The following is a 26,141-nucleotide window of genomic DNA, read 5'->3' as shown; positions in this document are numbered from 1 at the left end:
AGACTGGGTTTGAGTCCCAGCACCTACATGGCGGCTATGAACTGTCCTTAACTCCAGTTCCAGGGGAATAGGAAGCCCTCTTCTGACCTCTGCAGCATTGCACAACATGCGTGCACTCACATACATGCAGGCAATATGCTCATACGCATAAAATTAAAATGATAAAAAATAAAATAAATTTTTTTAAAAAAAGAGATCATGAATGGAAAAAAGTTTAAAACCTGATATATTAATAGATGATTTTGTTTGCAAAACACTTTATGTTCTGGAGGAAGCTCTGTCCTGACAGCCGTTGCTCAAGGCCTGCATTGTGTCAGGCCTTCTGGGGAGAGAAAGGCCAGCTGGCTGCTACACCCATCCCTTAAAAATTTCTTGGGCAGGGCTGGAGAAATGGATGGCTCAACAGTTAAGAGCACTGGCCTCTCTTGAAGACCCAGATTTGATTCCCAGCACCCACATGACAGCTAACAACTGTCTTTAACTACAGTTCCAGGGGATCTGACGCCCTCTTCTGCCCTCCACAGGCAATGCATAACACAGGTGTACTTACATACATGCTGGCATAACACTCATAACACAAAATTTTTTTTTAATTTTTTTAATTTCTTGGGCAAAAAAAGGGGATCATGAATAAAGAGTTTTAGATGGCCTGTCCTAACTGGCCTCCCAGCTCAGGCCATTATACAGACTCTGCTACAGGCTCTGCTACAAAGGTTAGCTAGATTCCAGAATGCCTCTGCTCACAACCCTGCAACCTCATTCAGTACGAAAGCTATCCTTCTAGTATGATCCTGCTGCAGAGAGCTCTGAACCCCCTGGGCACACAGCTGCCTCGGGCCTTTGTTCTGTCTTCTCCCTGTCCAGTCATATTCTTGCCCCCAAACTTGGGCTCAGCTCCTACATTTCTTCAGGTCTTTACTCAAATGGCTCCTTCACAGTGAAGCAGTCCATGGAGCTCTACCCCAAAAGATCACAACATTCCACACAGTATTTCCTATCCACCCTTCTTAGTTTTTGTCCCTAACTCTTGTCACTAATATATTACACCTTTACTTGCCTTGTCCAAGTTATCTTCACAATAACCAATCAGAGCCCACTGGGTAGGAATATTTGCCTGTTTTATGCACTCTACATCTCCAACAGCAAGAAAAGTACTAGAGCCACAGTATTTACATCACCCAAATGACTGAATGAATTCACTAAAATTAGGGTTTCCATGTGTATTTTCTTTATGAAGCCATACTAAGAGTATAATAAAATGAAGTTTAAATCATAAACTCGGGACAAAGAGAATAGGAAATAATACAACAGTAGAAAGGACTTGTCACAAACTATGGAAGGAAAAAGACACAGATGGCAACTGTCCAGTTCTGGCTTTTTCTGCCCTGCTAACAGATCTGGGAGAAGCAGAGGCCAAGAACAGGTGCATTCTCTCAGCAGAATCCCTAACGGGCTGTGAAATGAAAAGCACAGTTACCTTGGAGGAGGGCTATGGCAGGGGGACAGATAATTAAAGAAATGCTTCCAAGTCTGCCCCTAGGTCCCAACCTTCTTGGCCAGATGCTCTTCCAGCCACCAGAGAAATGGCAGTGTAGCGTCTAAAAGGCTAAAGAACAACTCTACCCTTGGGGCCAGGGAAATGGCTCAGTGGCTCTAGGCATACAAGCCTGAGGACCCAACTCAAGTTCAATATCTGGAACCCACTTTAAAAGTCAGATGCAGGGGCACGCATCTGTAACCACAGCACTACTACAGCCAGGCAGAGCAGAAACACCTGGATGCTCACAGGCCACTAGCCTAGAGTACATAGCAGCAAAGAACAAGAGAGGCTCTGCCCCAACAAAAAACCTCCAGAGCTGTCTTCGGACCTGTCACACGCACACCATGGAATGCATACACACACACACACAATTTTTTTTAATCTAGCCTTATATACCAAACTCCATAATGAGGTACTGGGTATTGAACCCAAGGCTATGCACATGATATGCAACAAAACCATGTCTTAAAGCAACAACAAAATCTTGGCATGGGGCCTTCATGGTGCCTTTCCAGAGTGGGCTTTTTCTTTATTCTTTTAAACTTACTTCCTAAATGTGATGCGCTGCTGCAACTATTGCCATTGAGAAGCACAGTACAAAGCTACAGAGTGCAACCAGTTACATTAAGGACCAAGGTTTAATGATGACTCATTTTTTTTAAGAAGCAGAAAATATTTCTATATTCAAGATAATCTCCACAATGACACACCCAAGCTCCATGTAGTGGTGGACACCTCTAAGCAAGCACTTAAGAAGTGGCAGCAGAAACATCAGGAGCTCAAAGCCAGCCTGAGTTACAAGAGATTCAGTCTCAAAAAAACAAAAATAAAATAAACATACACTCACCAAATTTACACTCCCTCCTATCTTCATGTTTTCTTCAGTGTTGGCTTGGAAGGTGGGGAGGCAGAGCCATAGAAGCATGCCAAGAACTGCACCCCACCCTGCAACACCAACGCAGTGTGGTTTACGTGAACAACACGTAAGATCTGCTCTGAGGGAGAGGAGAAGCCACTGGACAGTAAGAGCAGTAGTAACAGCAACAACAGCCAGCAGCTATCAAGCACATCCTACTGTCCAAGTGCTTAACAAATACTTGGTTAAACTTAGATTACTGCAATACTCACTGAACACATCCTAACACCCCTAAAAATCTATTCTGAACATGGCAGATAGCATCACTCTTCTGCTCTGTCCCTCATGGCTCCCACTGCCTCTAGAGGACAACCAGGACCTCACTGCCTTTCTCGGACCCTCTCATCACACCCGGCAAACCCACATGATGGCTGCTTTGTTCCTTCACCCTACCAAGCACTCTCCACTTTTTGATGCTCCCTCTTTTACAACACTGTCCTCTTAAAACTTCCCACTTTCTTCAGTTCTCTGTTCACATCACTAAAGCCTGCAGGTGTGTTAGTGCATCCATGTCATGCAATGCTGACAGAGGTCAGAAGGTGGACTTGTATCTCCTGGAACTGGAGTTAAGGATGGTTGTCAGCTCCCATGTGGGTACTGGGAATCGAACCCGGGTCCTTGGCAAGAGCAGCCAGTGCTCTTAACCACTGAGCCATCTCTCCAGCCTCCCTTATGTCACTTTTGGTCATGGTGTTTAATCACACCAATAGGAAAGTAACTACTACACCTACATAAGCACCCCATTCCAACTCAGCAATAGATACACAGCCAGATCTGATAGAGCATACCTATAATCTCAGCATTCGGCGGGAGGATCAGAAGTTCAAAACCAGTTTGTTTCAAAAAGAAGAGAGGGAGGAGGAGGAGAGGACGAAGAGATTAAGAAGAGAGGGAGGAGGAGGAGAGGACGGACAGATTAAAAGACAGAGAGAGACAGAGAAACTGATATACAAAGTAGAGGATTACTATGATCCAAAACTCATCAACTCTTGGTTCTAAAATTTTTCTTTTCTTTCTTTTTTGGTCTTTTCTCCCTGTAGCCCCAGCTCAGGAATCCATCTGCCTCTGCGTCCCAGGTGCTGGGACTAACAGCGTGTGACACTATGTCCGGCTCCCCTTTTTTTTTCTTTTTGGTCTTTTTGAGACCTATAGGCCCAGCTGCCCTGGAACTCGCTATGTAGACCAGGCTGGCCTTGAACTCACAGAGATCTGCCTGTCTCTGCCTCCTGAGTGCTGGGATTAAAGGCATGTGCCACCAGGCAACCCCCCCCTCTTTTTTTTTTTATCCATTGCAGAATTTTAACTTTTTAAAATTTATTTTGTGTGCGCACGCACAAGTATACACACCACAATGCACATGTAGAGGTTAGAGGACAACTTTCAGGAGCTGGTTTTCTCCTTCCACCATGTGGGTTCCACAGAATGCAGGTCATGAAGCTTAGCAACAAGCATCCTTATCCACTGAGTCATCTCATGGGTGAAATATTTTTGGTTTTATTTTTATGATACAGGAAATTAAACCCAGGGGCTTGTTCATGTAGGCAAGCACTCTACCACAATGCTATATTCCCAGCTCTTTAATCTTATTTTTTGTAAGATTTATTTTTATGTGTATGAGTGTTTTGCCTTCATGTATGAGTGTGCACCAAACATGTGCAGTGCCCTTGGACACCAGAAGAGGGAATTGGAACCCCTGGAACTAGAGTTACAGATGGTTGAGAGCTGCCGTGCTGAGTCCTGGAACTGAACCAGGGTCTTCTACAAGAGTAGCAAGTGTTCTTAACAGCTGAGCCATCTCTCCAGTCCCAGCTCCTAAATCTTGATATTTTTTAATTATGTATTATGTTAAAATGTTCATAAAGAATACATATCTGCAAGTGTTCGATATGTCTGTTTCTGTATGTGCGTCTCTGTGTCTATGTGTATGTGTTTATATGTATTTGTATGTGTTTGTATATGTATGTGTGTATGTACATGAAGTGTGTCCAAAGGTCTATGCCAGGCTTCTTCTAGCCCTTTCTACCTTATTGGCAGGACAGGGTCTCTTGCTCAACCTATAGTAGCTGGCCAGTGAGCTCCAAGGATCCCCCTGTCTCTGCCTCCCCAGAACTGGGGTTACAGACATGTACCACCACACTCAGCTTTTCACATCAGTGCTGAGGATGCAGGATCAGGTCCTCATGATTGCATAGCAAGCACTTCAATGAGTGAGCCATCTTCACAGCCTATTTCTCACCCCACCCCACCACAGCCATCCGGCACCCCACCATGGCCATCCACCTCTCTAGTTCCCTTGCTGTCCACACACAGTCTTCTGTTTTCAGATCTAGATTCCAGATATGAGAGAAAATCTGCTATTTTGTCTTTCTCCCACCACTCCCATTACCCTTTCTTATTACCTGTAGCTGCTGAAGATCATCTTCCTGAATGTTCTGAGACAAATTGTAAATCTAGAAAACAAAATCCAGATTTATATAGTTTAGTTGTGGCTTACTTCAAACAAATCCCAAATAAACCTAAAGCACCTGACAGAGCTTTGTATGATTAAAGGTTTGCACATAAGCATATGAGGGCTGCTTATACAGTAATATTATCTGTCTTTTGGGAAAATAAGAATTTAAGTCTAAAATCACAAAGTTCCTTCTTTAGAGTTAAAAATAGTTGAAGATGTTTGGGATTTTTATTGGAATACTTTGTATATCATATAAATGGGAAAATTAACTCTTTAGCTTCTGAGAATTTAAGTTACATATATAGTCTGTGCTGATTTTATCTATCATCAACTGGACACAGACCTAGAGTCACCTGGGAAGAGGGAACCTCAGCTGAAGAACTGCCTTGATCAGACCGTCCTGTGGCCATATCTTGATGGATAGTGGTGTGGGAGGGCCCAACCCACTGCGAATGGCAACATTCCTGAACAGGTGGACCTGGGCTGTATAAAAAGACTAAGCATAAGCCAGGGAGCAAGTCATTAAACAGTGTTCCTCCATGGTTCCTGCCTTGAGTTCCTGCCCTGACTTGTCTCAATGATGGATTCTAACCTGGAACCGTAAGACAAATAGATCCTCTTCTTCACAAGTTGGTTTTGATCAGAGTTGTTTACCACAGCAACAGAAAAGCAAACTAAACCAAACCTAGAAAGAACACCTACCTCCACAAGAATTATGTTAACAGAAAAGTATGAGCTAGAGAGGCCCAGAGGCAGAACAGGTGGTGTCTAGCATTGCCAAGGTCCTATATTCAATCCCCAGGAGGGCAGGGGTTTTGATCAGTTGTTTACCACAGCAACAGAAAAGGAAACTAAACCAAACCTAAAAAGAACACTTATATCTCCACAAGAATTATGTTAACAGAAAAGATGGGCTAGAGAGGCTCAGAGGCAAAATAGGTGTCTACCATTGCCAAGGTCCTAGGCCCAATCCCCAGGAGGGCAAGGGGAGGTGCAGGAAGGGAGGAGTTAATACAAAGGAAGGGGGGGGAGTGGAGTAGAGGACAGAAGGAAAAGGAAAAAGGGAGACAGAGAAGGAGGAGGGAATCTTACCTGAACAGAACTAGTCATGGTACTTAGAGCAAAGATGGTAGCACAGTCTTTCACAGTTGACTGGCTGTCAAATGCCCCCTGCGTATCCATCAGAACAACTGCAACCTAAGAAAAAAGAAAAGAAAAATAAACAGGTTAAGGCAGAGAAGGAAATGCAAATAATAAATTTAAAAGTACACAGCTGGGCCTGGTAGCTCACACCTATAATCCCAGCACTTGGGAAGCTGAGGCAAGAAGATGGCCACATGTTCAAGACTAGCCTGGGCTACATAATGAGTTCCAAACCAGCATGGGCTATAGAGCAAAACCCTGTCTCAAAAACCAAAAGAGAAGTACAGGTAACACTGACATGAACTACCAGCATCTGCTTGTGGGTTCTATTGGAAAACTGAAATGAGGTGTCTTGCTTTGCCCCGAGCTCTTTGCTGGAAGTTATCCGCTCTGACCTGTGAGATGATACAAAATAGGTAAATAGGAGTAGCAGGAACCTGGAGAAGGAACTGCAGTACAGACCACAGAGGAAGCAGCTTACCAGCTTGTTCCTTTGGCCTATGCTCAGGCTTTCTTATACAACCTAGGACCCCCTGCCCAGGGTTGGCACGGCCCACAATGGGCTAGGCCCTCCCACATCAACCAGCAATTTAAAAAAAATGCCCCATGGAAATGTGCAGACCAATCAGATGGAGCATGAAATGCTTCAATTTCAGTTTCCTCTTCCTAGCTGTATCAAGTTGACAGCTGAAGCTATCCAACACACCCAGGCTCAGAAAGACAAAGATCATATGGTCTCTCTCACATTTGCCTGAATGTGTAAGAACATCCGTGTCATGCAATGCAATGAGTGTGTACGCACGCGGCAGTCAGAAGAGGGAGTCAGATCCCTTGGAACTGGAGTTACAAAGAGCTGTTAGCTGCCATGTGGGTGCTGGGATTCAAACCTGGGACTTCAAGAACAGCAAGTGCTCTTAACAGCTGGAGCCATCTCTCCAGTCCCCCAGTTTCTAATTTTTATATATGTATTATTTATGTGGGTATGAGTACGTAGAGAGGACAAGAAACTAGAAAGGGGCCTATGAGAGGAGAAAAGAGGCTTTAAAGGACGAGGGTAGTAGAAGACCTGATTTGAAAGTGGAAAATACTAAGGATGAAAAGATTTAAGTTGCGATGGGGGGTAGGGAGATGAGGGAAAGAGGGGGTGAGGGGAAGTGTCAACCAAAAAAAAGTATGTATGAAAATCCACAAGGAAATCTGTTACTTTGTAAGCCAATTAATAACAAATAATTTAAAATATTAATAAATATAATCTGATGGGCTGGAGTATTTAAGCATTTTATGTAAAAAGCTGTATTTATCTTCCATATTTCTAGGATTTTCTGGTTGACTGATTTTAAAGAATTAACACTTCAACTTTTACAAAACACAGAACACAATAAAGATGCCATTAGGTTAAAAAAAAAAAAGAAAAAGGGCATGAGGTTGGAAGGGAAACTCCAGACGTTGAAGGAAATGTTGGGGAGGGGTGAATATGACCAAAATACACCATGTACATCTATGAAAGAATAAACTTAGAAAAATGTTAAGGGCTGGAGAGGAGGCTCGGTGGTTAAGAGCACTGGCTGCTCTTCAGAGGATCTGGGTTTCATTCCCAGAACACACATGGTGGCTAACAACTGTCAGTAACTCCAGTTCCAGGTGATCCAACACCCTCTTCTGGCCTCCAGAGGCATGGTGGCACATGCCTTTAATCACAGCACACTTGACCAGCCAGCTGGGGAGACCCTGTCTCCAAAAAAACAAAATTGGTTTTTTTGTTGTTGTTTTTTGAGACAGGGTTTCCCTGTAGCCCCAGTTGTCCTGATACTCACTATGTAGACCAGGCTGGCCTTGAACTCACAGAGATCTGCCTGTCTCTGCCTCCCAAGTGCTGGGATCAAAGGCATGCGCCACCACACGTGGCTTATTTTTATTTTATGTATACGAGTGTACTGCCTGCATGTATGTGAGTGCACCAGTGTTGTGCACTGCCCGGGGTCAGAAGAGGGCTTTGGATTCCCCTGGAACTGGAGTTAAGGATGGTCGTAATGCCATGTGGGTGCTGGGAATCGAACCCAGGTCCTCTGCAAGAGCAGTCAGTGCTCTTAACGGCTGAGCCATCTCTCCAGCCCATTGTTGTTGTTGTTTTAGCTTGTTTAAAAACAATTTTAAGGCCAGGCATGGTGGTGCAGGCCTGTAGTCCCAGCACTGGGGTGGGGGGGGAGGAGGCAAGAGGATCTTTGTGAGTTCAAGGCCAGCCTGGTCTACATAGTGAGTTACAGGCCATCTGGGGCTACAGGGAGACCCTGACTCAAAAAGACAAAAAAAAAAAAAATTTAAGGCCAGGCGTGGTAGCACATGTCTTTAATCCCAGCATTTGGGGGGCAGAGGCAGGAGGATCTCTGTGAGTTCAAGGCCAGCCTGATCTATATAGTGAGTTCCAAGACAGGTGGGGCTACAGGGAGATGCTGCCTCAAAACATACACACACACACACACACACACACACACACACACAAAAAAAAAAAAAAAAAAGGGGGCGGGTAGTAGCACAGGCTGGTAGTATATGCTGAAAAGGCAGTCAGAAGAGTTCAGGGCCAGCATGGGCTACACCTTGGCCAGGTGTGGTGGTGGAAGCACAACCTTTAGTCCCAGTGCTTGGGAGGCAGACAAGCAGATCTCTGAGTTCAAGGCCAGTCTGTTCTACATAGGGACGTCCAGACCAGCCAGGGCTATGCAGTGAGACCCTATCTCAAAACAAAAGGCGGGGGAGCCTTGAAGAGATGGGAATATATCCGAATGTTATCATTATCATTGCAAAAAAACTGGATTGGATTTGAATAGACACTATTCCCAAAATGTACAAATGGCTAGTAAGTACATGAAAAGATGTTCAATAGCCATTACTGAAATACAAATGCAAATCAAAACTACAATGACTAAACAAGGTATGGTGGTGCAAGCCTTTAATCCTAGCACTTGGGAGGCAGAGACAGGTAAATTTCTGTGCAATCAAGGCCAACCTGGCCTCTATTTAGTATCAGGACAGCTGGGGTAGATCTGTCTCAAAAAAACATACGGGCTGGTTCAGTGGTTAAGAGCACTGAGTGCTCTTGCAGAGGACCCAGTTTCAATTCCTAGCACCCACATGGTAGCTAACCCATAACTCCAGTTTCAGGGGAGCCAACGTCCTCTTCTGACCTCCACAGTCGTTGCACAACTGGGGTGCATTTACACATATGCAGGCAATACCCTCATGCACATAAGATAAAACAATAAATAAATATTTTAAAAACAACACCAATAACCAAAAAAACCCACAGTGGCATCACTTCATACCTACTAGGTTGGCTATTAGAAAAAATACCACAGAGCTGAGGCGATAGCTAGGTCAGTAGTGTTTGCCTCACAAGAACAAGGACCTGAGCTGGATGCCCAGAACCCATGTAGAACTGCTGGACTCCACAGTGTGCACTTGTAATCCCAGCACTGGGGAGGTAGAGGCAGGAAGACCCCTGGGGTTCACTGGCCAATCAGCATACTCTAACTGGTAAACTCCAGACCAAGGGCTCAAAAAGAGATAAGCAACGTTCCTAGGAATCACACCAAAGACTATCCTCTGGCCTGCACACATATACCCACATACATGTGCACAGACACATGAATACACACATGTACATGTATCCATACACACATGCACAGACCCTTTAAAACATATACACAAATTGGGTATGTTGGCACACACCTTTAATCTCAGCACTCTGGAGGCAGAGGCAGGCAAATATCTGTAAAATCCAGGCTATTCTAGTTTACACAGTGAGTTCCAGGTCAGCTGGGACTATAGGGAGACCTTGCCTCAAAATAAGAAATAAAAAAGGGGGGCACCTATTCAGAGGTGTATACAGGCCATCAAATGAGTTAATACACATAAGCAGGCATATTGGTATACAGCCGTAATACCAAGACTCAAGAGGATAAGAAATCAAGCTGGAGACCAGTCAGGCTATACAGTAAGACACAGTATCACAATATTAGGTGCTAGAGCCTCTCCCACTTCTAGTAGGAACATTGGTTGGCACAGACATCTTAGAAGCTACTTGGCAGTTTGGAAGGTTGCTTTTTTTTTAATTTTTATTTATTTTTATGTGTGTATGAGTGTTTTGCCTGAATGTACGTAAGTGCACCCATGTCATACAATGCCCAAGGAGGCCAGAAATGGGCATCAGACCCACTGGAATGGTGTTATGGATGGTTGTTACCACGTATACCATATGAGTGCTGTGTGAACCTGGGTCCTCTGCAAGAAAGTCAGTGCTCCTTACAGCCATCTCTCCAGCCCCTTGGCAGTTTTTAGAAAGGTTAATCATGAAGTGGCCATGTGAGGCAAAGCACACTCAGGTTCTCATCCTGTGGTTCTGTTAGAATTTCTAAACCTTTGTTTTTTCCATCCTTACCTTCTTCCCACCTGGCTTCTCCACCATGAAAACTTCACTCCAGATCTGAATTCCAGTGGTTTCCGGGTCAGAGCCTCCTCGCCATGAAAATCCTGTCAATGGTTCTTCTGGGTCACCCAACCAATTTGAATGACCACTTTCTTTCTACAGGAGAAATAAGATGTTTCCATTAAATCTTTGGTTTTGTTTTCAGAGGTGCTGGGGATAAAATATAGGGCTTTGTACGTTCTAGGGAAGCACTGTGCTCCACACCTAGACCCCTCCACTAAATCTTAGGTAGTTTTACACATCGAAGTCATGAGATTATTTTGCTCATTTTCTGCTGTTTCATTTTGTTTTTGCTTTGATTTTTCATTCCTTTTTTTTTTTTTTTTTTTTGAGACAGGGTCTCCCTGTAGCCCCAGATGGCCTGGACATACTACATAGACCAGGCTGGCCTCTGCCTCTTGAGTGCTGGGATTCAAGGCCACCATGCCTGGCTGCTCACTTTCTACTCTGAAGTGAACTAATTCTCTGTTACCTGAGAGTATAAGTACCGCAGCATGAAGTCCAGGATGAATGACTTGCCCTTGCGGAAGGCGCCAGCCACAGACACTACCACCACATCAAGATCTCGGATGTGGTCCTGCAGGAGGATGCTAGCCAAGGCTTTTTCTTCTAGCTCAAAGGAATGCTGCTCTTTGTGCACCAAAACCACCTGCACTGGACCAGGTTTTCCACTCTCCATGGCATCACCTATGTTCATGTAGAGAAAAAAATTCATTTCAAACATTTATATAGAGAGAGAGAAAGAGAGACAGACAGACAGACAGACATATATTTACATGCACACACATCATGAAGAGAGCCAAGTTTTCTTAACAAGGCAGAAATATGTCATAAAACATAAAAAATGACAATAGGATTTCAATAAAATTAGCAATACTTGTTAATTAAAAGATCCCAGTAACAGTTGTACCTACAGAGACTCGTAACTGGTCAAAGTACTAAGAATAAGGGACTGTTGGATGTTCAGTCATAAAGGAGACATCTATCATCCCTATCATCCCCTCCATGGCTCAGGGAACATTATGGAGAACAAGGCAAAGAGAGTGTTAAGAGCCAGAGGAAGCAGCAGAGTGAGGCGGACCGCCATCTTCTTAGAATGTGACATCTTCCCTGCACACTTGATCTCACAGCAGTTGTAATAAGTAACACAAGACTAGATTGGGCCTGTCAACATTCTGTCATGGGGGGGCTGCATGAGAGGCTACCCCAAGGACCTATAGATAGATAAGAAGTCACCTAAGGACCCACCCCTCCCTGAGTATCTGCAGTCAGTTAATAATAGTCACTGGGGGAGGGAGATTTTCTTCAGTGGTAAGGAGCCCATGTTCCTATAAACAATGTATCACCCAAGACTCTGTAAATAACCCTAATGAAACTCACTGGGTCATCAAAAAATAGTGACTAAAGACAAGAAAATAGAAGAGGGACTTGGTGAGAAGAGGAAGGGATTCAATAGTAGCAGGAGGGGAACAGGAAAGGGACGAACGTAATAAAGATACATTATATATGGGGCCAAAAGATGGCCCAAAAGGTAAAAGCACTTGCCCTTACAAGCCACTTGAGTTCAATCTCTGGAAGCCACGTAAGAAAGTCAGATGCAGCAGTGTGCATCTGTAATCCCAGCACTCCTACAGCAGGATGGAAGACGGAGACAAGGAGAATTGCCAGAAACGCATGGGCAGCTACCCTGGAGTACACAGCACAGCAGCAGAACTGAGAGGCCTGGCCACAACAGAGAGGTGAGAACTGACTCCTCAAAGTTGTTCTTTGACCTCTATGCTCTGCACCAGCATTTCTGCACGCTCATACATACATTTACACACGATAATGACAAATGAATTTGAAATCTCAAATACATTATACATGCATGAAAATGCCACAATGAAGCCAAATATTATGTATAATTAACATGGTAAGAAAAACATCTTTTAATCTTTTTATTATTGTATTTGAGTATAGGCCCATGGCACATACATCAAAAGACAACTTTTAGGAGTTGGTTCTCTCCTTCCACCATGGGATCTGAGGGCTGAACTCAGGTTGTCAGGCTTACAAGGCAAGCGATTTTAACTGGCCCCAGAAGTAATTTAAAAATAATATCAAGAGGTGGGCCAGGCATGGTGGCACAAGCCTTTAATCTCAGCATTAGGGAGGCAGAGGCTCATAGATCTCTGTGAGTTCAAGGCTAGCCTGGTCTACATAGTGAGTACCAGGCCAGTTGGGGCTCCTGGGAGACCCTGTCTCAAAAAAACTAAATATAGGGGTTGGAGAGATGGCTCAGCGGTTAAGAACACTGGTTGTTCTTGCAGAAGACCCGTATCCCAGCACCCACATGGCAGCTAACAACTGTATTGTAACTCCAGTCCCAGGGGATCCAACAGCCTCTTCTGACCTCCGTGGGCACTGCACGACACGGGTGCACTTACCTACCTGCAGGTAATACACGCATACACATAAAATAAAAATAATAAATTAAAAAACATATATAGATATATAGATATAGATATAAAAAAAACAAGGGCTTGATGACCTGAGTTCATTCTGGAAGGAGGGAGTAGACTCCTACAAGTTGTCCTCTGACCGCCACATACACACCCCCATACATATACACAAACACAGTAATTTAATAAGAAAAGACATTAATGAGACAGTAAAAAGGCAAAGCCCATTAGGTGTGGTGGCACATGCCTTTAGTCCCAACAGGCAGATCTCTGTGAGTTCAAGGCCAGCCTGGTCTATATAGTGAGTTCCAGGCCATCTGGGGTTACAGGGAGACCCTGTCTCAAAAATAAAAGACAAAAAAAAAAAAAAAAAAAAGAAAGGCAAAGCCCAGTGTAGTGGCCCACATCTGTACTCCCCACCCCTCCCTACCCCGCCAGGACTGAGGCACAAATAATAAGTCCAAGTCAACTTGGGCTACAGACTGATACCCTGTCTCAAAAAACAAAACACAAGCTATGGAGATGGTCCAGTAGTTCAAAGCACTTAAGGACCAGTTCAGATCCCAGAAGACACATAAATAGCAGATGGGCATGGTGACCAGTCCATAATTCCAGCCTCAGAGAACAGAGACAATAGATCTCCAGAGCAAGCTGGCTAGTAAGACTAGTCATTGTCCCTGAGCTCTAGGTTTGAGTGAGATCCTACCTCAATGAATACGGTGGAAGAATGACTGAGAATTCCTGACATCAACCTCGGGCCTCCATATGCACAAGCACACGTGTATGTACACCCAATAAACATGTGCCACACAACACACAAACACACACACACACACACAAATGGAAGAAAAACTACACACACACACACACACACACACACACACACACACACAAATGGAAGAAAAACCTATTCTTCCCCTTGTTCCCTAAATAAAAAGGAGACTATCTGTGGATGATTTTTGAGACAAAACCCCTTTATGTAGCTCAAACTGGCCTGAAATTTAAGGTCCTCCTGCCTCAGCCTCCACAAGTGCTGGAACTACAGGTATGTACCCTACTCCCAATTACTCCTAGAGTTCTTATCACTACAGCAGCAGGTCAACCCAAGTCCTAAAGCTCTTCAATCTCCCATACAAAAGAACCAGTGAGAAAAACTGGGGCTGGGGATGTAGCTCAGTGAGAGCACTTGCCTAGCATGTGCAAGTCCCTGGGTTCTATCCCTAGCTCATTAAAAAAACAAACAACAGCAACAACAAAAAACTGCAAAGAGTTTTTCCAGATCTAATGGAAAAGCCATAATGTAATGTGCAGAACTCAAAGAAGTTTACAAAACAAAGTCCTAACGGTGGCAGAGAAGGCTGGTCATTCCCCCAATACTGATTTCTCCCTCCTCTTATGTAACAGGGTTAGTTTTTTATTATGTTGGCATACAAAGTAATGGGTTTCATTATGGCACTTGCACACATGTACCATTATTCTTTGTTCTAACTCCTCCTCCTCCCCCTATGCAATTTTTTTTAGCAGGGCATGTAACTGCCCCAAAGAAACACACTTCTAGCCCAACCTTAAGTCCATGTGACTAGGTTGTGACCAAAGGGAAATGACTGGAAAAGACAACTTCCAGATCAAGCATTTTCCCCCTTCCTGCTCAATGGATACAGAAGTGGAGTGAGGGGCTCAGCAGTTAAGAGCACTGGTTGCTCTTGCAGAGGACCTGGGTATGAATCCCAGCACCCACATGGTAGCCACCAACTGTCGGTAGCTCCAGTTCCAGGGATCCAACACCTTCTTCTAAAGATGTCTCTCTTGCTTAAAGCACTAACACAAAGGATTTCAGATACAGCCAAATCTAGAAACCAATATAAAAGTCTCCCAAGACTTAAGTTTATACACTGGATCTTTCAATTTCATCTGTTCTTCCATTCAGCTAATTGCACAATGAGAAAGTAACAGCACACATGGCAAGCACACAGTGACTGTCAAATGAATAGAGAGTAGAGTTTAACAAAGTTGAAGGTCACAATCCTAAGGATACTGGTGGCACTTATCAGCCAGAAGCAAGAAAGATAAGGTTGCATAGGCTACATACAGGGAAGAGGGCATATAATCCAACGATAAAAATCTATGTGGTCGGCTATGAACCGTCCCTAACTCCAGTTCCAGGAGAATCCGAAGCCCTCCTCTGACCTCTGTGGCATTGCACAACACGGGTGCACTCACACACATGCAGGCAATATACTTGTGCATTGCACGACATGGGTGCACTCACATACATGCAGGCAATACACTCATGCATTGCACAACACGGGTGCACTCACATACATGCAGGCAATACACTCATACACATAAAAAATTAATAAAAATTAAATATATATATATATAAAATCTGTGTGGTTGGGGGCTGGAGAAATGGCTCAGCAGTTAAGAACACTGGTTGTTCTTGCAGAAGACCCAAGTTCGAATCCCAGCACCCACATGGCAGCTAATGACTATCTGTAACTCCAGTCCCAGGGGATCCGACAGCCTCTTCTGACCTCCACAGGCATTGTACGACATGGGTGCACTCACATAATGCAGGCAATACACGCATACACATAAAAAATAATAAAAATAAAATATACATATTAAAAAAAAAATCTATGTGGTTGGGGGCTGGAGAGATGGCTCGGCAGTTAAGAGCACTGGTTGTTCTTGCAGAAGACCTGGGTTCAAATCCCAGCACCCACATGGCAGCTAACAACTGTCTGTGACTCCAGTCCCAGGGGATCCAATAGCCTCTTCTGACCTCCACGGGCATTGCACAACACGGGTGCACTTACCTACATGCAGGCAATACACGCATACACATAAAATAAAAATAATAAACAAAATTTTAAAATATAAAATAAAAATCTATGTGGTTATGCACAGTGAACTGCCCCTCAAGAAAAGCTGGTGACTGCTGAGGACAAAGGAAAAACCCAAGTTTTCATTCAGCTTCCTCTCTTGCTTCCTGCAATACAATACCCAAGAGAACAGGCTACATTTAGTGGAGAGAGCTGGGTGAGCCTGCACTCTTATCAGGAGTATAAGCAGTCATCAACAGGCACTGGACAAAAGGACCTTATTCACTAACAGTGTTCCTTTGCTTTGGGCCATGTATTTTTTTATTTTATGTATGTGTGTATTGCCTGTACGTAGGTAAGTGCACCTGTGTTGTGCAATACCCTCAGAGGACAGAAGAGGCTGTCGGATCCCCTGGGACTGGAGTTACAGACAGTTGTTAGCTGCCATGTGGGTGCTGGGATTCGAACCCAGGTCTTCTGCAAGAACAGTCAGTGTTCTTAACCGCTGAGCCATCTCTCCAGCCCAGGAAAAATCATTTTTAACTATATCCATCACCAACACCTCAATGCACAAATGGAGCATCCTGCTTCCTAAAGACAACAGGGTTTAATTACTGATTTTCCAAGTAAAAACTTGATTTCCACTGACCCATTTCCAGACATCAGATAGACGGCCTTAGCTGATTTATCCTCTCCTGTCATGTGGACTCAACAATCATTGAAATTCTTCCATCAAAACCTTAGGGGCCTGAGGGCAGAGTTCAGCAGTGGATTGCTCGATTACTATGTAAGAAGCCTTGGAACTTGGATGTATAACCCTGAACAAGAGACAAAAATCCTGCCCTCAGAGGACATGGAGGGGAACCACTAAGCTTAGGGTCCTCAACAGCATACTCTTCCTTTCCCAACCTTGCCTAATGACTAAGCTGATTATCCAAACTGCCATCCCTGATTATGTTACCTCATTCCTTAGGTTGAACTCTTCTACTTCTTTACAGTAAAAGTATATCATTCAATCCCAGCACTGGGGAGGCAGGGGCAGGCAGATCTCTAGGAGATCAAGGCCAGCCTGGTGAGCTCTACATAGTAAGTTCCAGGCCAGCTGGAGATCCTGTCTTTAAAAAATTAAAAATTAAAAAAAAAAAAAACCATCACGACAGCAGCTACACTAAAAGCTCTCAAAAATTATAGAATATAGGGACAAATGTAGCTCAGTGGTAGAGATGTGCCCAGTATGCACAGGCCCTGTGTTCTACCCGTAGCAATACAAAAATTAAAAATTAAAAAAAAATAAACATTTTATAGATTGTTGGCTCAAAGCTAAAATTTCCATCCTGTAAGTCAGAATCTTTTCCACTCTCTTCACTGGTCTTATTGTTCTCCTCCCAGGAAAATGTATTCTCACTGGTATTTCCACTGGGAGAAAGTTAGGACTCAAGTCCTATCTTGTCCTGTCTCAATTCCAAAGTTTCAAGTATATAACCTATGCAACCACTCATTCCCAAGGCCTGAAATGCTTCTTACCGCGAGACTCCAGGCACATACTTACTCATGCTTCAAAACTCAACTCCCCTGTCCTCATCACGCACCCCACCTTGAGTCTATGATTTTAATTTTTATTGCATTTACTTATTATTTATGGGAGCTCACTCATGCCATCTTGTATATGTGGAGGTCAGAGGACAACTTATTAAGAGTTGGTGCTATCCTTTCACAAGTGGGTCCCAGGGATTAAACTCAGGTTGTCAGGCTTGGGGCAAGTAACTTTCCTTACTGAGTCATCTCAGCAGCCCATCTGTGGCTGTATATAGTATGCTAAAAGGGATGCGCATAGGCTCAAGAATCAAGACAGGGCAAGGACTGAATCTTAGCTTTCTCTACTCCAAAATATAAGGTCTATGGGGGCAGGAGTTTTTGTCTCTTTTGTTCAATGCTATATCCTCCAAATTCCCAGAGCACCCACAAATGGCAGACAAACAAAAATATGAGGAATAAATGAATAGAGTTCATCACTGTCCCTCAGTGAGACTTTAGAGACATTTAGAGTCAGGACTGCAAATTCAAAGCCAGACTGGGGGCTAGGCATGGTGGCTCATGCCTTTAGTCCCAGCCCTCGGGAGGCAGAGGCAAGTGGATCTTAACGTGGTCTACACAGGGAGTTCCAGGCCAGCTGGGACTACAGTGAGACAAACAACATCAAATCTCAAAAACTAAAATCTAACCTCTAAAGAACAGCAGCCGACACACTGAGTAACTCATTTCTCCTTGCCACATTTCTCTTTTCATTGCATGTGACTTTACAATATCACCCTATTCTAATTAAGATTTAGCAGACTGGACATGGTGGCACATGCCTGTAATCCCAGTATCAACAGTTCAAGGCCAGCCTCAGATACAGAACAAAACCAAGGACACCCTGGGCTACATGAGACTATCCCAACAACAACAAATTAGCAACCAGACAGGAGCTAAAACCTGGTAATTCCAGAACCAGGGAAAAATCAAAGTTTGAAGCCATTCCCCATACATAGGGAGACTGTCTCAACCTGGACCCCTTGTCAAAAAAAATAATTTAAAAAAAAAAGAGGGCAATTTTAGACGCAAAGACTCATCCTGGAGGTCTTTCAGACCCTCTCTTCCCTCCCTGCACCAGTCCTTTCCCTCCCTCAGCCTCCGGTGGTGGCTATGCAGCAATGTTCTTCAATCTCTTCCAGTTCTCTCACTCTCTCAACAAGTTTTCCCCCTTTGGGGGCCAGGGGGGAGGGGTGAAGAGAAGCTGGCTCCAAACTCAAGAAGTAGCCAAGGCTGGCCTTGAACTTCTGATCCTTCTGCTCCCGGGAACCTGCTGGGTTTACAGGCGTGGCCACTGTGGCCAGCTTCAATGAGCTCTTTATTCCCACCTACGCCTGTTTTTCTATCCTCTATTTTGATGACATGACCCTAACCTACACTGAGTTCTAATGTACAGAGGTGTACGGGACAATCACCCGACTGCTCCCCTCAGTGCACTAGCAGGAGGGCTATGTGGAAATCACCGACCAGAGATGGGACAAGTTCTCGGTCCAGTTCTACCAGCCTGTGTGAGCCTTCCGTCTCACAGGAAAATGAGTCAAGCTTCTCACCCCTCCCAGTGCTACAGTTTACAAGTCGACATTTAATATTTCAAAATAGCTCACTCGGTTACCTCACTTCTCTCAAGGCCTCCACATTTTCCCACTTCTGGCTCCCTACATTTGATGTATTACCAAGTCCTACCATTTCTTAGGTTTCTTCTTTGACAAACTATTTCGGGGTGTTTTTGTTTGACATTTTTGTTTTTGATACAGGGTCTTGCCCACTACGAAGTCCAGGCTCACCTCAAACTCACAATCTTTCTGCCTCAGCCTCCAGAGCAGTGAAATTACAGTGCTAGGATTAAAGGCAAAGGTTGTTATTCTGGTGAGGCAGTTTATATAGGAGAAAGGCTGCCATAACAATAAGGAAACACCAGAGTTCTGGCCCAGCTCCACACTGAATAAATCATTTTACTCCTGCCTCTGCACAAAACCAGGCAGGAGTTATTTGTTTAGTTCTAAAATCCAATGACTGTTTTGGGTTTTGTTTGGGGTTTTTTTGGGGGGGAGGGGGATAAAACAGGACGGTTGCTGTGTTTCTGTTTTTCAGACAGGGTCTCACACTGTAGTTCAGGCTGGCCCAGAACCTACTACTCTCCTGTCTCAGCTTCCCAAGTGTTGGGATTACAGGCATGAGCCACCACACCTACCTGACATCTCAGCAATCTTAAAGTAATCTCTCAGTAATTTTCATATCTACAGGGATAGTATCTTCAGAGGCAAACTTACATGCCTTCTCCCCTTACAGAAGCAATATTCTCCAAAGTCCTCATCCGAATAGAGACAACAGAAAATGCTATATAATGCAAGCACTTACATAAATATGGATAACAGATGTGACGCTTTTGAAAATATGCAAAGATTTAGCCTATCTATAGTTACAGCCATACCCATGTAAGTAAACTTAAAAGTCTATGCTTTAAGAAAGTAAAAAGATGTCCAGTGGCACACACCTTTAATCCCAGCACTTGGGAGATGGAGGCAGGTGAGTATCTTTGAGATCAAGGCCAGCCTGGTCTACATGGCAAATTCCAGGTCAGCCAGGGCTGCTTAGTGAGACCGTCTCAAAAAACAAAAAACAAACAAACAAACAAAAAAAAAAAACAGAAAAAAGGAAAGTAGAAATACTTTATCAGTGTCAAGTCTGATTATCACTGTAAAGAGCTCATGATAACTCTATCTGCCATCCTTTTTTTTTTTTCTTTTTTATAGAGAAAAAGGGTTTACTTTAGTTGGTAGATGGAAGGAATACAGCCCATCATAGCAAGGAAGGCACGGTGGCAGGAGGAGACTGGTCACATTGAATCCACAGGAAGTAGAATGTGACGAATAGATCAGCATCATTTTAAGTAAACTGAAAACCTTTGGTAATTAGAAATCTATCTAACAGCTTATATGGACACTACAACCTTTTTCCTAATTACTTATAAACTACTGACTTATCCTTTACATAATACACCTTAAGCCACACTAACCGAGACATCTGATAAACCTATTCAAATAATCTAAACCACATTTCACATACTCTCTGCACTAAAATGACAACTACCCAAGTTGAATGAAAAGTGAAGTTGAGGGGCTAAAGAAACGGCTCAGTGGCTAGAGCACTGCCTGCTCTTGCAGAGGACCAGGGTTCAGTTCCCAGAACCCACATGGCAGCTAATAACGGTCTATAATTCCAGTTCCAGGGGATGTGACACCCTCTTCTGGCCTCTGAGAGCACTGTACATACATGGTGCACCTACATACATGCAGACAAAAGACTCATACATATAAAATTAAAGTTTAAAAAAGTGAAATTGAAGGACTAACAGGTGAAATTAATTATTAAGGAAACTGTGTAGACATGGGCATACTATAGCACTAATACTAGAATTACAGGCCTTAAATTTTTTTTAAAGGAGAGTAGGGGTCATAGGAGTGTAGCTCAGTAGTAGAACACATGCGTAAGATACAAAAGGCCCTGGATTCAATACCCAAAACAACAAAAATCCTGATAGCACAGGTTAACCTTTCAAAAAAAGTGTAACAGGATCTAGCGTAATTGTTCAGTGGTTAAGAACACTGGCTGTTCTTGCAGAGGACCTGGGTTCAGTTCCCAGCACCCATATCAAGCACCTCCCAACTGCCTATAGCTCCAGTTCCAGGGAATCCAACGTCTTCTTCTGGCCACCACAGGCACCTACACACATGGGATACACATACTACACTTAGGTACTCACACATAATAATAAACTGGGTTTTGTGAGATGGGTTCTCCCTGTAGCTCCAGCTAGCCTGGAACACACTGTGTAGGTCAGGCTGGCCTCAATCTCACAGAGATCTGCCTGCCTCTGCTTGCAGAGTACCAGGATTAAGAGTGTGCACCACCATGCCTAGCTAATAAAAAAAATTTTTTTTAAGTACAACAAATCATAGTTGGCCTTATCAATCTTAGAGAAGACATAAAACCTACTAAGTTCTACCAGAACAACAGTACTAGGAGGACTACAGGTATAGCTCAGTGGTAACACATTTGTCAAGCAAGCACAAGGCTCTGAATTTGATCCCAAGCACCACAAAACACACAGACACACAAAAAACAGGTAACGGGTTTTTTTTGGCTACGATAGAATCTCTTGTGGCCCAGGCTGGCCTTGTTATGTAACCTGGGATGATCTTGAATTTCTGATCCTCCTCCATCTACTTCCTCTGAGCTAAAACTGCAAGCCTAGTTTTTTGTGGTGCTGGGGCACAAATCCAGGACTTCATACATGCTAGGCAAGCACTCTACCAATTCAGCTACATTCCCAGTCCCACAAGGGGTAAATTTAAATCTCTCAAATACTTAAGAAAACCTTCTGGGGACTGGAGAGATGACTCAAAGGTTAAGACTATTTACTGTTATGCCGGGCGTGGTGGCGCACTCCTTTAATCCCAGCACTTGGGAGGCAGAGGCAGGCGGATCTTTGTGAGTTCAAGGCCAGCCTGATCTACATAGTGAGTTCCAGGACAGCTGGGACTACAGGGAGACCCTGTCTCAAAAAGACAAAAAAATAAATAAAAATAAAAAAGAATATTTACTGTTCTTACAGAAGACCCAGATTTGGTTCCCAGTACCAACATGGTGCTCACAACTATCTGTAACTCCAGTTCTGGGGGATCTGACACCCTCTTCTGGCCTCAAGGGGCACCAGGCATATCCATATTACACATACATACATGCAGGCAAAACACTCATAAAACAAAATCTTTTAAAAATTTATTCAGAACCAGGAGTGGTGGCACACACCTTTACTCGGGAGACAGAGGCAGGCGGATCTTTGTGAGTTCAAGGCCAGCCTGGTCTACACAGCGAGTTCCAGGACAGCTGGGACTACAGGGAGACGCTGTCTCAAAAAAAAAAAAAAAGACCAAAAAATATATAAAATTTTAAAAAATCTATTCAGAAAAATCAGAACAGTTATGAATTCAATAAAACTGGTTAACTGAAAGTAGTTGCCACTAATTCAAAAAAAATTCAAGTCTAGGGACACAGCTCAGCACCACAAACAGAAAGAAACTACATACAGACTTAATTGAGACTTCAACACTAGATCAAGGTTTAGCAAACTTGGCACTACCTACATTAGTGCCTAGATAACCCTTGGTTGGGGAAAGCAAACCCTTAGCAGCACCCCTTGCCTATACCCACTAGATGCCAGCAGCACCCCAGGTTGTGATATCCAAAAATATCTCTAGCCATTTCTAAAAGCCCCATGGTAGCAGAAATCAGCTTCTGTTAAGAACCACTGGGATAGAACCATCCTCAGTGCTCATCCTTACTGTCCAGAGAAAACTCAAATGCAAAGTAACCAAAGTTACAGAAACACTTTACTGAGCAGATTGTGTGACTCACTGTAGAGTTATGACCTGAGTTTTCCAGTCCCTTTTTGAAATACCATATTCTCTAAAGGGCAAGAGCAACACACCCAAAAAGAGGCATACCATCTTCATCCCTTGTCTTTGCAGGCAATCCTTAAGAGTTCCACAACTACTGGATGTGGTTCTTTTTGGAACCTGGACATTTCACCTCGGCTAAAGGCAGTAAATGTGACAGTAGATGCACATATAAGTCTGTTTCCATGAAACTACTCAAAGTCAACTAACCAGAATATGGGGCAAAATTTATATTCTAATTAATGGGTTTAGGAGAAAATTTTTTTACCAATTCATCTGCTGTAGAAAATCTTTGTGCTTTAAGCACAGGACGCTAAACAAAACCATTTTCTATGTCGACTGAGAAATTTCTAATGTTTCATGGGTTTATGAAGAGCAAATATGACTAAACAGTGCTTAAGACTCGAACTGGGCCATCAAGATGGCTCAGCAGGTAAAGCAATTGCTCAAGCCTGATGACCTGAGTTTAATCCCTGGAATCCAAGTAAAGGTAGAAGCAAAGAACTGACTCCAAAAAGTTGTCCTGTAACCTCTGCATACACACCATGGCATTAGCACCTGCACACACAATAAAACAAAAGGTCTTAATTTAAAACAATTCCGAAACTACAGAGACAGGGCTCAATCATTATGCCAAAAGTAGGGTGAGGCAGCCATGTCCATGTACGTGTAGACCCAGACATTCAAGATGAGACACAGGGAGATCACATGAATCCAGAATTCAAAGACAGCCTGGCCAGCATAGTGAGTCCTTCAGCTCCAAACAAGTAAAAATAATATAAATTGTCTACCACAGACAGGGGGAAAATTTTCTAATAGGACAGATTTATTAGTGATTTTTACTTGCCTTGTTCCAAAATGTAGGAAATTGCTGGGCATGGTGTTTCATGCCTTTAATCCCAGCACTCAGGAGGCAGAGGCAGGTAGATCTCTGTACAATAGAAACCAGCCTGGTCTATATAGTGAATTCAGGCCAGATGGGGCTACAGGGAGACCACGTCTCAAAAAAATAATTAGAAAATCTAATTAATCTAAAGGTTTCTAATTAGCTAGATTCCAATTAAATAAGGCTTTCTTGTTTTGATTATTTTGGTCTGGTTTGGTTTTTCTTTTGTTTTGGTTTGGTTTTTGCTTCTTTTTTTGAGACAGGATCTTACTCTGTAGTTCAGGCCATCTTAGAACTCACTGTATAGCCCAGGCTGGCCTCAAATCCATGGCAATCCTTCTGCCTAATCTCCCAAATACTGGGATTACAGGCATGAGCCATCATATCTGGGTTAAAATAAAGCTTTCTTGGTCGAGTATGCTAAAAATAAGGCTTCCTTAACTGGCACTATTTATTCACTTGGATTTATCATTTCAAGTTTTAAATGGCCTTGCTCCACTCCTTTCCCTATTCGCTTACTGTATGATTACAGAGTAGCTCCTCATTTACTCATAACTTACTTTTAGCTGTTGAAATATATCTAGCATGTTTTAACAAAATAAACTCAAGAGTCAGGCATGGTGGCACATACCTTTAATCCCAGCACTCAGAGGCAGAGGCAGGCAGATTTCTGTGAGTTCTAGGCTAACCTGGTCTACATAGTGAGTTCCAGAGTTCCAGGACAGCTGGGGCTACAGGGAGACCCTGTCTCAAAAAGACCACAAAAAAAAAAAAAATTGCGAAGAGCAACAATTTTCAACATAAATGCTGGCAGCAAGTGTATTATTTTCTATAAAATAATTTGATTCAAATGTATATAACTACCAAAAGGAAAGTATTATTATGCACTAGAATGCAAATCCAAATTACTGGGGATTTTTCTTTTCACTGTCTCCTTAGTGAATTAAATCCAAATTTAAGAGTGGAACCCAAGCACATAGAGGCTTTAAGAGTCCCAGAGTAACAGAGTCATAGCTCTAAGCAACTGTTTTGTTTTGTTTTTTAATTAAAATCTTCCCCCTCACTTCTTCCCCTTGGTATTAAATACACACCTAGAATTTGAAAAATAGGCCAGGAAAATGTTTTAAAATTCAAACATTAAGGGATTGGAGAGATAACTCAGTGGCTAAGAGCACAGACTACAGAGGCCCTGGGTTTGGTTCCCAACACCCACATGGCAGCTCACAACTGTCCTTAACTCCAGTTCCAGGGGATGTGTGCCCTCTTCTGGCCATCAGTGGACATTTTACAACACTGGTGAACTTACACATATGCAGGCAAAACACTCACACATATTAATTTTTTTAAACAATGTTTTAATTCAAACTTGAAAATGTAGTTGTGGGGTTGGAGAGATGGCTCAGCAGTTAATACATGGCAGCTAACAATCATCCATAACTCCAGTTCCAGGGAATCAAACACCCTGTTTCTGGCCTCTGGGGCACTGCATGCACCTGGTGTACTTCATACATGCAGGCAAAACACTCATACACATAAAATAAAAATAATAAAATATTTTTTTAATTAGAATGGAATTGTTACTTTAACACTTCCTCAATTATAAAACACAAAACCATAAAGAACTTTAACAGAATCTGGTACAATGGTACAAGTCTGTAATTCCAACACTTCAAAGGTAGAAGAAAGCAGAATAGTACTTCAAGATCAACCTCAGAGGCCAGTCTAGGCTACATAAAATACTGATCTCAAAAAAAAAAAAAAAATTAACAAACAAGCTGGGTAAAGCAAGTATTTGGGAAAATTCTATTTTTAGAAAACTTTTTGCAGCCAAGGGTGGTAGTAAATGCCTTTAACACTTGGGAGACAGCAGCAGGCAGATCTCTGTGAGATCAGGAGGCCAGCCTGGTCCATATAGGGAGGCTCCACATCAACTAGGGCTACAGGGAGACAGTATCAAAAAGACCAAAAAAGCTAGGCGTGGTGGCACACGCCTTCAATCCCAGCACTCGGGAGGCAGAGGCATGTGGACCTGAGTTCGATGCCAGCGGTCTACATAGTGAGTTCCAGGACAGCTGGGACTACAGTGAGACACTGTCTCAAAAAGACCAAAAAAAAAAAAAAGATTTACACATTTACTTAATGTGTACATGGGAGCATGGGAACACTGCAGTACATGTTGGGGTCAGAGGATCAGTTCTCTCCTTCCACCATGTTGATCTAAGGGATCAAACTCAGGTCATTGAGCTGGAAGGCAAGTCCATTTACCCATTCAGCAACCTGCTGGCCCAGTATAAGTAAATCCCAAATTCACAAATAAGTTAACTTGAAGTTTGACTTCACCAAAGTATGTTACAGAAATCATAAAAAGATTATTAGTCAAACTGCGTTACTGATGATTACCTTGGGGAGGCGCTTTCTCCTTCA

General features: G+C 43.2%; 1 protein-coding gene across 1 annotated transcript in view; it reads right to left on the bottom strand.

The window, feature by feature from the left end:
- The window catches only part of Atl3 (atlastin GTPase 3), a 54,745-nt gene that overhangs the window by 26,760 nt on the left and 1,844 nt on the right, over positions 1-26,141 (bottom strand). Inside the window, exons 2-5 of the mRNA XM_008834193.3 lie at positions 11,007-11,221; positions 10,487-10,630; positions 6,001-6,105; positions 4,856-4,906 (exon numbers count right to left, since the gene is read on the bottom strand). Coding sequence (XP_008832415.1) covers positions 4,856-4,906; positions 6,001-6,105; positions 10,487-10,630; positions 11,007-11,221 — 515 coding nt within the window. The remainder of the gene's footprint in view (positions 1-4,855; positions 4,907-6,000; positions 6,106-10,486; positions 10,631-11,006; positions 11,222-26,141) is intronic.

Source organism: Nannospalax galili, unplaced genomic scaffold, assembly GCF_000622305.1.
Source record: "Nannospalax galili isolate Female #2095 unplaced genomic scaffold, S.galili_v1.0 scaffold1677, whole genome shotgun sequence".
NCBI lineage: Eukaryota > Metazoa > Chordata > Mammalia > Rodentia > Spalacidae > Nannospalax > Nannospalax galili.
The sequence above is the reverse complement of the archived record's forward strand: the minus strand, read 5'-3'. Positions and strand labels throughout refer to the sequence as shown.